We start from the raw sequence: 13,492 nt of genomic DNA, 5'->3' as shown, positions 1-13,492 counted from the left end.
GAACTTTCACGACGACACAGCCCCACAGATGTTCCCTGCCCTTGACCCTATAAATAGGCAGAGCACTGTAGGTACAGACCCCCTTCTACTGCAGCATTGCCCACTGGTGCCTGCAGGCCTCCCACGCCCAGTCTGAGCTACGTGCGGAAGGAGACAACTCAGGGGATTTCACGTACACTACTTCTACTCTGCTTGTTAGCTGTTCTCTGATCAACCATTTTATCCACACTGTGGGGCACTAATGGTTGTGTCTGTGATCCCTTTACACAATTGGGGACTGAATCCACATACAGTTCCCAGGGAAAAGGCTTCCTACCCACCCTGATCTCAGAGTGAGCTGGTTTGGCGGCAAGGTCTCATGTAGCAGGGACTCAAGAGTAGGAAAATGTAAGTACTGCTCATCAAGATTTAAAAGGCTGTAGTCCAATATACTGTGTATTTTTTCAAAATTAGACTCAGGGATTAACGATGTTCAAAAAGTAGTAATTGTCAGTGTTGGTGAACATACTCTGAAATACTGGTGAGTATAAAATGCATCACCTTCCTGGGTGGTGTCAAAAGTACATATACTCCCTCTGATTCAAAAGTTTCACTTCTGGCCTTTTATTCTAAAGAAATAATTTTAAATGTGTGCATTAATCAGCTATAAAGACTATTTGTAATAACCAAAGCATTACTTAGAGAAAAGATGGAAATGACCTAAAAGTCCAATAGTAGCTTGGTTATTTAAATTATGTTATAGCCATTTAGAATAATATTATGTAAATATGTTTAGTGTTATAATAAGATATTCATAGAAGATTGTAAAGTGGATTAAAAAGGCAGGTTATAAACCAGTATTACAGTATGATTCCATTTTTGTTATAAAAAATAGAAATATCTATATGTGAATGTGTGTATACACATGCATTTACATCTAAACCTAATTCTTGAATTAGCTGCTTGAAGGTTCTATAATTCCTCACTTGTGTGGCTCAAGGCCAAATGCCAGGTTATATCACAGCAGGCTTAGACAATGAGCAAATTAATAAACTCCCCTCTTTTTCTTGTTTACGCTTTCAAAAAGTCAGCTGCAAATGGGTTTAGCAAGCAGGTAATTTGAGTAAAAAGGAAATAAGTCTGCCTGAAAGTCACCTGCTTGTATTTCCAGCCTGGGAAATTGGGCTAACCCAACACTATGATAGAGTAAGAAGGCATAAAGCAAGATATACCAACATAGGACACAACCCATAGGGCCAAGTTCTAAAAGGAAATGGTTTAATAGGGGTGTCAGGCTCCAGGCATAAAAAACCTAAACACTCTAAGGAAAATCATTCCTACAAGAAGGAAAAGGGGAAGGGAAGGGAAGGAGAGACAGAAAATACAAAGAAGGGAATAAGGAAAGTGGTCCTATTGGAGAATGGATCACGAATCCTTTCATGGATACCCCTGAAAGGAGGGAAATTGGTTTCTGGTGGGAGGTGAGAGGTTCTCATAGCCAGACACTGGCAAAGAAAAGATAGAACCAGTGTGATTGTCTGACACTGTCCACACAGCCCTATGCTTAGCTAGCCAACAAAGCCACTGGGCCGGGGGCACAGATGGCAACCAGAGGCTCTTCTGGGTCTGTGTCCATCTATGTGCAGTGAAAGTCAACGTCCTTCACTGGGAGAGAAGGAACCCTCTGCATCTAAGAGGGGGCCCTGTGAGGCACCCCCTGGCTAGCTTTGTGGGTTCCAAGCTCGCCCCTGCCCAGCAAATGGACACTCCCTACTCAGGGTACAAGCTCAGCCCCAGGCCCTGGGAGCCTCTCCCCTCTGCCTCTCTTCTAGAGCTAGTGTTTGCAGGGAGAAAACACCCACAACCTCCCCCGGAAGGAGAGAAGGAGGGAGCAGTCATATTACCTGCATTGCGCCGGCACATGTTCATGTCTGCCACCTGCTTCCAGGTGTTTGTTCCAGGATCGTAAACCTCGACACTCTTCCTCACCAAGGGCCCATCGTGTCCACCTGTGGCGTACAGCTGCCCGCTGAGGACCCCAACCCCTGAAAGGCAGAGCACAGAGTCCCAGCCTCAGGCTGGCTGCAGCGACCAGAAACCAGGAGGCCTGGCGTCCAGTCCTGGACAGCCGTCACCGGCAGGGTGACAGGGGGAGTGCTGTTTTGTCACCCTGGAACTCAGGGTCCTTGTCTATAAAACAAATATAATGACACCTACCTGCCTCATAAAATCAACCTGAAAACTGCCAAATATAAAGCAAATATAACCTCATTTCTATTCAGACACATAAAAATAAATATTATATATATAATATATATAGGTGTGTGTTTGTGTGTGCGTGTAGTATTATATATATAATATATAGGTGTGTGTTTGTGTTTGCGTGTAGTAAAAAGAGTTGAAATGGAAACTACACAGCAGGTGTACTGAGATCATTATTGCTGAGGCCTCCCTGCTTGTCTTGAAGCAGAAGCTGTTCTTTCTGCCCCCGTGCTCTCCTCCCTAGATGGCAGAGGGTCACTGAATCACTCACGATGGTGGTAAGCCTGAGCTGAGGGCCAGGACTGCATCATTTACAGGTTTTAGCATAACCTTTTAACATCCTCTAATACAAGTCAAGGAAATAAAATCCAGAAAGCAGGAGTGCTTAAAAAGAGCAGCTGACGTGGTGGCCGGGACACCTGGGTTCTGGACCTGTGTCTCTAACCTGCCCGCCAGGTGGTGCTTCCCTTTCGGGGCCTCAGTATTCCAACTGTACAGTGAGGGAGCTGGACTAGATCGGTAGTTCCAGTGGACCACAGACTACTCCACTGTGTGGACAGCTCAATTAGCTGGGGAGTTTTAGAAAACACAGATTCCACAACCTCACTCCCAGAGACATTGGTCAGGAATCAGAAAAATTATCTCAGGTGATTGGAACGTGCAGCCAGGTTTCAGACCCAAGGACTAGATTTCCAGAATATAAACTTCATATGGACAAGAACCATGTTTGTCTTATCATGACTGTTTCCCTGTACGCGACGGTACGTAGTAGGCTCTCAACAAATACTGTTTGAATGACAAGATGTGTAAAATCCCACCAGCAATTATGCAGGTGTGCAAATGGCTCCTCGCAGTTGCCCTAAACTAACAGCAGATGGTGGTGGTGTATCAACAGTGGCTACCTTACGGACTTGAGTTAAATAAAATTCAGTGTGTTCCCAAGCTGCTTCATCTTCCTCACCTCCATTAGCAGGAGGAACTAGCACATGCTGGGACCCAGAAATGGCCTCTTTTCCTCACAGCCATCTGCTAGCACTGCCCACACCCTGCTGAGGAAGCAAGCAGCCTTCCAGGCATTCAGGGGCACCAATGCCCTTCTGCAGCCTCCTCTGCCAGTGCTCACACAGAGCTTTCCTGGACCTAGAGCCACAGGGGCCCCTGCTGCCAGGGTCTCTGGGTCTTTAGCCACCAAAGAACACCTATGAGGACGAGTATGTGGGTTCCCAATTCCAGATGTGAGGTTTCTCCAAATCTTAGGGATGTGAAGCACTAAAGAAAGGCTGCCCTGGGAGCCTGAGGCCAGAGCACTGACAGTGACCTGAGGAAAGAACCCACCTCTGGGAAAGATACCACCCCCTAAATCGAGGTCACTGTGCCTCGTGAGAGGCAGGAGCAGCCCCAGTGATCTCCACTCAGCAATAACCCCTGGGCAGCCTGACAGAGACAGAGCAGCAAGGCCTCCAAAGGCAGCTCCGTCTACAAGATGAGCCTGAACTTTGTAAGGTGGGTCTGTGCGCGTGGCTCTGTCCGGAGCTGGCCCTCCACGCTTCCTGCTTGAGGCGCTCCTAGAAACAACCACAGACCTCAGTGTGCTGCTCCACTCCTGCTGAGCTGCCCCTGCCTCCTTGGGCTTTGAACACTTTCTTGCACACCTCAAGTCACACACAGGATTTCCAGGAAATACAAAGAAGACTCTACCAGTACCATAAACCAAAACTACTGAAAGAGCCCTATGATGGCAGGAGAACCGGAGGATCTGTGAACTGAACTGGGCCCTCGGGAACACCTATTGCAACCCACTCATTTCACGTCTGAGGAATCAGAGGCCAAGACCACAGGGACATTCGAGCAGACCCAGAACCAAGATCCAGCCCTCCTGACTTCCATGCATTTGCTGCACCTTCAGGAAGAGCCAACCTGCTGGGATCAGCAGAGACGAGCTCCCTAAAAATAGCCTTCCAAACACAAATGTTTCTTAAATGGAATCATACAGCATTTTCTTTTCTAACCAGTGAGCATACAATGGTTCTTGCAAAATATTAAAATAGCATAATTTTTAAGGAATACTAAGGAAGTGGTCATGTGTTTGGTTGTATAAAATGAGATCACAACTCAATCTTCAAAAATACAAAAAAAAAAGATAAAGTAATAACATGGTGGGGAAAAGCTCCCAGTTGTGGCTTCCCTTCCCAGAAGTCACGTGGCCTTCCTGCCAGCCAGGTTGGTCATCAGCCACCACTCCCACAGGAACCGGGAGCAGAGAGCCAGTGCCCAGCCTCCAGCACCTCCACCTGCCCTCCCAGACCCTTTCCTCTGGGCCCCTAAGTGATGGGGCAGACAAAGCAGGGAAGAAGGGGCTGTTGCTCCACTTCCTGGAAAATCCCAAAGGACCACACAGCTCCTGGTCTTCCTACAGGAGGTGGAAGTGGGCCCCATGTGGGGATTTATTCTCCTCCCATGATGGGGAGGGGGCTGAAGTGAAGAAAAGTTGGGGGGAGACATAAGTTTATCTCCAAATACTAACACTAATAGCTTGGCTTTCAGCCCCCAAGACAGAGACAGGCAAGTTTAGCTCTTCCAAGGAAGACTGGGACAGCCATGCTTGTCACACTACTTCACGAGAATGAGACTCTGATAATCTGGGGTCAAAAAAATCTAACGTCAAAATGAAACAAACCTGAGTGGAAATCCCAACTTTGCCAGTGACTAATGATACGACCTTGGGCTAATTACTCAACCCCTGGTTGACTTACTTTCTAAATCTGTTAAGTGGAGTTATGTCGTGTCTACCTTGCAGGGCTGTGAAGAGGATTAAATAAAATGAGGCATAGAAAGTGCTTATTAGGACAGCACCTGGCACATAGCAAGCTTCACTTTTCAAGAGACGCAGACACCTCCAAAGAAATGGAAGAGATGACGATGAAGGGAATATGATCTCATCTGTTCTCTACCAAAGGGATCCCCCCAGAAGGGTTAATTCCTAAGTGCTTGTGTCAGCTGCAAAGATGCAAGTGGGATTATATACACTGAAAGGAGAGAAGAGGGAGGGAAAATAAGGTAGAATGTTAAGCTCTTGGCCTCCAGACCCACCTGTGAGATCAGACACAGCCTGCCCCTTGACCTTCCCCCGCCCCATACCTGCGCCGCTGCGGCGAGTGCTCATGTCTGCCACGTATGTCCACTCATTGGTCGCTGGGTTGTACTGCTCCACGGTGCTCAGGCACTGGCGGGAAGCCCCATCATAACCCCCAACGGCATATAGCTTCCCTGGAACAGATAAAGTGGCTGAGGGTGGTGCTTCAGACTCGCATAGAACTGGAGCGTGGCTGAAACTCCGCTTGTAACCCACTGGGGCACCCTCACCTCCATCAGGGTTCAGGACCCCCTCCCCCAGGAAGACCACAACTCCCTCCCCAACCAGGGTAAGCATGCTTCACGACTCTGTCTCCTACTTCCTCTTAAGCTCTGAGTTCCTCCTCAAAGCAGTACTGAGCCTTTTTCTCAAAAAGCACCCCAAACACCCAGTGCAAAGCGATGGCCTGCTGTCACTGGGGCTCAACATATTCTTGCTAGTAAACTCATTAGATCTTCTCCAGAACAAGGCACCAGAGAGATGGAAAGCTTGAGGGCCCCAGGTGCAGCCAGGTAGGCAGACTTTCTGGGTAAAGGCTCACAACGGCAGACAGAACAAATAAGGAAAAATGTTCTCCAACAAGAACCCAAACATTGTCTCCTCCATGTTTTGTACTCTGTCCACAACCCAGGCAGGCAGAACGTGTGAATGGAGTGCTCTGTGTGCACTGTGGGCTGGGTTGGCTGGAATTTATCTGCAGACCCCCTTGCAATCTCTGAGCCATGCACAAGACCCCTGAAGCACCATCACCTATTTTTAAAATAAAATACCATAAACGGCTATCAAAGAGCATCAGTTTGTTCTGAGGATGGCGGTGAGGTTGGGCAAGGGGGCAGGAAATTGGTATTTGAATGATCTCAGAGAGAGATTCAAACATTTGGGTTTAACATGTAGTCTTAGAATACAGTGGGAAGGTCTCTGTGTGTGGGGGGGGGGGGGTGTGTTGGGTGTGGGTGTCCTACCTCACCTGGGGTCTCAGTCCTATGGGGGACCCTGGAATTATAATAAGGATCTTAAACACTAGCTACAGACTAAATAAACCCCACCAGATGCAAATCTACTTGACAGGGTTACTCAATCAAAAGATTTTTTTGGTCACTATGTGCTTTCTTAATGGAGAGGTACCAAGAGTACAACCAGTATGTGAAAAATCTGCAATTATTTTAAGTTAGAAAGAGATTCTCAGGCTCAGAACTATGTTGTACCATCAGGACGTTTGCTGCATCAGATGTAAAACTATTTCTTCTTCTATCATTGAGCCTGGTTTTGGGTTCTGCCCCCACAGCCCTCTCAACCAGCCCTTCTAGAAGAAAGAGACACCTCCTCCTGACTCTGCCCTCGCCTAAGCCGGAGGGCAAAATCCTGACTCAGAGCTCCTCCAGGACCCAGGCTACTGTCGTGGTGTGTGCTGGCTCAGAGGTAACCACCTGCCCAGCCAGCTGTCCATCACTAGGGAGGAGACAGGCCCGGGGTGTGGAGGAGAAGAGAAGCTCCTGAGGGCAACCCCAGTCTCTGTAACACACGACCTCTGCTCTGCGGAGAGCTTCTGCCTAATCTCCCAGCCTCACTGTCCCTCTTCCTACGTAGAGATTCTTCAAGGCAGCCAGTAGCGGATGATCCTGATTTTCTTTCTTTTTTCCCCAGTGTTATTTAGGCTATGTAGCCATGGTAAGGAGACGATGAGAGGGAGGCGGATTCTGTGCAGACAGCGTGGGGAGCTGTATCTTCAGGGCCACGGGGAAGGAGCGTCCACTTAAGATCCTCCCTGGACATTCTCACCAAAGCTGTGCATTGGACTCTGCTGCCCCAGGGTGACTCTCAGCCGAAAGAGCTTCAGATTCAGGTTGGACAAGATAAATAAATCCCCAGTCTGTCCTCCGGGTCAACAGGGCGTGCTACCACACAGCACTTCTGCCACACAGAACATGCTCGCAGAAGGCTCTGTCAAGGGGAGCATTTCAAATGAGTACCAGGAAGGTATCTCCTCTAACCCCCATCAACCATTCCAACTCTGCCTCAGCTGAAAAAATACCCACTCAAGGTTTCTCCTTTCAGGGATACGCTATTTTTAACCCCAACTCTATTGTTTGATATTCCTGGCTAAGGAAAAAAGGGGGGAAATGGGAAGGTGGCTAGACAAAGCACTTGCATTTGGCAGACAAATCAATTTCTGTTCCAACGGGAGGATGAGATTGCAAGAAACAATTTTATCTCGGTAGGAGGACAAAAATCCTTGCACTCACTAAGATGACTCATTCAGTATGTTAGAACAATATACTTTTAAATTAAAATTTAAACTACATAATACTGGTATGGACCAAGAAATGCAGCGAGAGAAAAGAATCTTTATATTAATGTCTAACTCACCGCACGTTACACTCTCCCCGAAGCACACGTATGTGTTGTGTGTGCACGTGACATAGAAAATGCCTGTGTACATGTGTGAATGCACAGATTTCCAGCTAAATTCCCACTTCAGGACAGGCTAATGAATCAGTGTTGTCCTGCAAAGTATAGCGTTTTAGTGCAAATAATACTCTATGCTTTAATACGTTGAATTCATACATATTTCTAAAACGTCTCTCTATTAGCATTTGCTAATGGTCTGAGTTGGGAGTTAGAAGACCTGGGTTCAAGGAGTGACTGTGCTATTTACTAGCATGGGGCACATTGATTACCCCTCTGGGACCAGTTTCCCCTTCTGGAGAATGGAAAAAATCTAAGTCCTGCCCATCTCCTTCAGGAGAGTTTTAGGAACAAAATGAGAAATTGGAGATGAAAACCGTTTAAAAACTACAGTGCACTATCTAAACAGGCCCCAGACCTCACCATTCGCTCCTGTCTCACTGCACACACCTTTCCTGACTAGAGCAGGACCCACCAACCTGCCTTGCAGTGACTAATCAGAACTGGGGAAAGGTACCCACCTCACTCGGGGCTCTGTTAATAATGCTCAACATATGAACATGAGGACAAAATTAAAGAAACAATTGACTCTCACCCCCTCCACATTATACTCCTAGGTTATATCTTGACTCTGGATTCCCCAACTCGTAATAGAGACAAGTGGCCAAAGCAACAGGCCAGCATTTCCCCTCTAGGCTCCTCCCACTCCCCCCAACCCAGCTCACCCACTTTCCAGCCTTGGGCCAGTAGCTTCACCTTTCTGAGTCTCAATTTTTCTCATCTGCTAATCAAGATACTAGTACCAGACTCAGCAGTAACGGGAGGAATAGAGTCGGGACACCAGGAGAAGGCCCAGGGGCCAGGGCAGGCCACCACCCACTGCCGCTCCTTACCCTCTACGACACCCACACCCACACTGCTCCGCCGTGTGTTCATTGGGGCCACGAAGAACCACTCGTTGGTCTTGTAGCTATAGGCTTCCACCGACGCCAGGCCTGGGAGACAAGAGACTCATGAGGTTTCTATGGTGCCAGGCCTCATCCTGCTGTGCGAACAGTGAGGATGGGGGAACAGTGCAGACCTGGGGGCTGGAAACCTGGGTGTAGGACTCAGCACTACCTCTGCCTCACTGTGCAGCCCGTGGCACCTCCCTAAACACATTTGCACTGTGTCTGCCTGAGGGGACCACTAAGACCTGACCTAGAGGGTGGGCTGTGAGAGGCCCAGGGGTATAACATAGATCATAAAACCGACAGAATGGAATAAATACCTGAGGTTACCTCGCTGAACACCTATTCTATCCCTCTTTTCCCTTGTCTTCCTCTATTTTAGAGGCTGGAAAGCTGAAAACTTGTCTTCCCAGAATCCCTTGGAGCTGTGGGTGACCAAGTCAATGCAATCTAAGCAGGATTTCTGAAACAGCCTTTGCTTTTCTGATAAGCCCCCACCCCCCCCTTCCTGCTTCTTGCTACCTGGAACACAAATGTGTTGGCTGTATATAACAGCCACCTTGTGACTATGAGGATAAGTCCAAAAGACTCTTCAGGAACTTGGCCCCAGTATCCTTGAGCAACTGGACGAAGGTGGCAACTGCCAACCTCTGAATTTCTTGTTTCATGAACAAAACAAAAGCTCTCATTTGTTTAAGCCACAGTTTAGTCAGGTTTTCTACTAGCAGCCAAAAGCAATGCCTAAAAGAAACAATGCCCCACATCTTTTGTTCTCTTTATTCCCAGTTCCCACTCACTAGAAGCAGCCTCTGGAGGGGCTACAGATCTTGGAATTAATGAAACAGGCAAAGAGAAGGCTGAAAAAGGTTACCAATTGGTGAAGACACAAATGAAATTTCAGAGAGGTAAAATATATTGTTTTTCATGTCACTGGGGGCCAAAAGATATCACTTTAGTTTAACAGAGTTGCTGTCAACAGAGACATCCACCTGGAGATAATCTCTCCAAGTCCATGTCCACTAGTAGTTTCTGATTCTCACTTTGGAGCTAGATGAAAGCCAGGAGCAAGGGGACGCTTCTGCAGTGGCACAACCTTGCACAGCTTTGGTGGGGCAGTAGAAAGGGCAATGGGCAAAGGCTGTGTGACCTGAGCCAGGTCTCTTCCCATAGCTGAACCTTAGCTCCCTCATCTGTTCAGAGGAGGGTTCAGACCACAGTTCTGAGACACCCTCCAGCTGTGCTTGCTCTAAGTCTCATCTCTGGAATAAATGGCTTAACAGACACTGGAAAGGAGAAAAGGGCCTCTTCTGAGGGTGGGGTCCTTCCTAGAGCCCTAGAAATGACAGCACGTGGGCAGTTACCTATTCTGTGTGTAGGAAGGTGTGCCTCTGACGCCCAAGCTGGGGGAGGAGGAACGATGGGTATGCTCTTGGGGCAGTAGCTGCAGAGGGACCAGCGGTTGGCCCAAGAAATGGCTGACCAAACCAGGGTTGCATGGAAGCTGTGTCCTAGGCTGGATGGGGATTGAGTCCGGGACCTACCAGTACTGCCATCAAAGCCCCCGACGGCGTAGAGCAGGTCGTTGAGCACAGCTGCTCCCAGCGTGCTCCGGCGCTCCTGCATGCTGGCGATGGACGTCCACTGGTCCTTCACCCCGTCATACACGTCCACTGTCCGCACACGCAGTGAACCATTGAACCCGCCCACGGCGTACACGTGGCCAGCCATGAACACCACACCTGAGGCACAGGAAACCAAGACATCAAGGTCATCTCAGACGGCTGATGACTCACGTTAATGAGTGACAATGGGGGAACGAGGCAGGCATGTAAATAATTCACCACAGAAGGTGATCTACAACTTTAGATATTTGGAAGTCACTATGGGACTCACTGGATTTCTTCTCACATTTGCATTTCTAGTTTTGTTTGATTCAAGCAAGTACTTGGATTAGCCTGAAGTCCCTAAGCACATGAGAACTGACCCCAGTAGGTGCAGCTAGAAACTGTGCAGGTGGGGAAGGGAAAGGAAGGGAGTGTGGAATGCACAGATGCTTTTGGAAACAAGGAGCAGGACTGCGGCACCCAGTAGAGACCTGCGGTGGCGGCAGGGGTGGGGCGGAGAGGAAAGGCAGCCTGCACACCGGGAGGCAGTGCGGCTCACCTGCTCTGCATCTCCTGGAGGGGAGCTCGGCAATCTGATCCCACCGGTCCTCCTCAAAATCATAGCACTCCACACTGCGGATGGCCTTGGGTGCCTGGCCGCCAACCACGATCATGACCTCCAGAAAGACAAGTGGACATTAGCTGGGTCTCCCCAACATCCAGATTCATGGGTCATCAATCCCTGTTACGTCCACATGCTCACTGCCCAGGGTCTGTGGATGATCTGAGATGCCAGTTTACAGAGCTATATACATGAAGGTGCTGCCCCTAATCACCAACAGGTCTGAACATTCAAGAAAAGTCTAACGAGCATCTTCCCACAGAAACACAACCATAAAGTCTATGCTCCCCAAGTGCCCCTGCTCAGGGCTGTGTTGGGGGTATAGCCACTTGGGGCATCTTCTGCAATATGAGTGTCCTTAAGCATTTGGGGCAAGGGGACTAAATTTTAAATCAAAACAAAATATTCCCATATATATATATATCAAAATATGAATATATTTTGGAATAGAGTACAGAATTTGGATGCATTTTTAAGATAAAATTAATTCAAAAATATTTCTGAATGCATAGATTATAGGGAGCACTTATTCACTGCAGTATGGGAAAGAATTTGTAAAACACCGCTTTGTGGTGGTCACCACAAAAATGCATGTAACTGATGATGTTGTGAAAAAACAGTGCTATAGTATTATTTCCACAAGTGAGGTGGTAGCCACCACTGCCAGTCATCTTGTGAGGTATGTTGTCATTTGTTTGTCACCACAACTCTGCAAGGTAGATATTATCGTCCACGTTGACAGGTCAGGAAAGTAAAGCTCAGAGAACATAGGTAAATTGCCCAAGGTCACACAGCTAAGAGCAGCAGAAGAGAGACTGAGAGCCAAGTGCACCCGACACAGGGGTGAGTGCAGCCCCACCTCCCTCCTGCTCCAGAGACAGGGTCTATGCCAGGACAGCTCACTACACCGTGTTTTTCAAACTGCAGGTCACATTTCATTGGTGGGTCACTAGATCAATTTAACGGGTTTCAACCAGCATACTTTTTAATAGTACAGCACAGAAAATATAGTAAGGATGTTATTTCATGAAATACTTGTTCTGGTTACACATACATGTATGTATCTCCTAGAGAGCAATTTAGACATATTTCTTAGTGTAGGATGTAGTATTTAAAAAAAACAATGAAAGCCACTGTTCTGGCTGCAGCAACAGAACTTCAGCAGTTCACTGTGGTATCCCCATTGCTGTGACTTTTGTCATGTGTTATTAATAAATAAAAATTAAAGCACCAAAGTTAACAACAGTTTACACATGTCAGTAAGTCTGTACAAATTCATGGCTGTCCCCGCAGTGACTTCACTCTCACTCACTCATTCCAAGTTGCCTTCTTAAGTGGAGAGAAAGGGATGAAGTCACAGGCAGACAATCAATATAAGTCACAGGATCTTCTCATTATCTGTGGCTCGTCTTATTTACCACAGTGGTTCTCAAACTTCACTGTGCATCAGAATCCCCTTGAGGGCTAGTTGAGACACAGATTGCTGGGCCCTACCCCACAGAGTTTCTGATTCAGTAGGTCTGAAGCGGGACTGAAAATATGCATTTCTGACAAGTTCCCGGTTGATGCTGATGCTGCATTTCCAAGAGTCATACTTTGACAACCCCTGTTTTAACCCACAAACACAGAGATTTCCTGATGATGTGCCATCAACCATTTTTGCCGTTATAATTATCATAGTGCTCTTTGCTTCCCTGCAAAGCATTTTTGGGGAGAAGAGTGATCATCAAAATCTGCGTGAGTGCATAGGAGTACACCCCTCAGCTGAACATTATCCACCATATAGGGAGACAGGTATAGGGCTGACAATCATTGCTCAAGATCAATTATTTATGACCCAAGATTCTAGATTCAGGCTCACCTACTGCCCATGTGGGTGGTCACTGGTCATCAGAGTTAGTCTACAGTGCTTCTGTGACCGAATGTAAGTGACCAACGTTCAAAAACTCAGAATTCCGTTCTGACTTCTGGAACATGCCAAAGGAACCCAGGACACATAGTCCAGACTTAGAGCTGTTGTTGCCTCCAGAAATAAATGTTCTGCATTTGACTTTCCTCTGCTCAGAAGGTCCACTGCTCTGTGTCAAGAGCAGTCCTTTTCAGAGAGACGCAGAATTCTACATTCCTTCCCATCTGTAATTCTTTGCTTAGCTAGGCATCCATGACAAGTTCAAGGGGGATGTTAATGAACACAGCCTCTTGGCAAACTTCAGACAATGCCCAACTTATTCCTCCAGGGCTGAATGACCCGCATTCATAAACATACCTAGAACTTGTACTGTCTTTCTGGTTTTGAGTTGGTAAAGTTGAAATGAAGTCAAACCATTACAAGGATTTTCTTTGAAATCTGATTTTGGGGCTAACTGGGAATAAAACTAGTTTTTAGTTTTCTTTCTGCAGTGACATCAAGTACCCAACACCCTCTCCTTGAAACACTCTTCCCCCATCTGATTCCCCCCCACCGCCCACAACACCTGCTTATCTTTCAGGTCTCAGTTTACACGTCACTTCCTCCAAGAGGACCTCTCTGACCTCC

At 47.4% G+C, this 13,492-nt stretch overlaps 1 protein-coding gene across 5 annotated transcripts in view; it reads right to left on the bottom strand.

The window, feature by feature from the left end:
* The window catches only part of KLHL3 (kelch like family member 3), a 123,433-nt gene that overhangs the window by 16,919 nt on the left and 93,022 nt on the right, over positions 1-13,492 (bottom strand). For all 5 annotated transcript variants that reach the window (XM_082454605.1, XM_082454604.1, XM_082454606.1 and 2 more), the window contains 5 exons: positions 10,894-11,011; positions 10,272-10,469; positions 8,674-8,775; positions 5,380-5,508; positions 1,884-2,024 (listed from right to left, as the gene is read on the bottom strand). In XM_082454605.1, the coding sequence (XP_082310731.1) occupies positions 1,884-2,024; positions 5,380-5,508; positions 8,674-8,775; positions 10,272-10,469; positions 10,894-11,011 (688 nt within the window). The remainder of the gene's footprint in view (positions 1-1,883; positions 2,025-5,379; positions 5,509-8,673; positions 8,776-10,271; positions 10,470-10,893; positions 11,012-13,492) is intronic.

The sequence above is a fragment of the Balaenoptera physalus genome (assembly GCF_965194825.1).
Source record: "Balaenoptera physalus genome assembly, chromosome: 3".
In the NCBI taxonomy this organism is placed as follows: domain Eukaryota; kingdom Metazoa; phylum Chordata; class Mammalia; order Artiodactyla; family Balaenopteridae; genus Balaenoptera; species Balaenoptera physalus.
The sequence above is the reverse complement of the archived record's forward strand: the minus strand, read 5'-3'. Positions and strand labels throughout refer to the sequence as shown.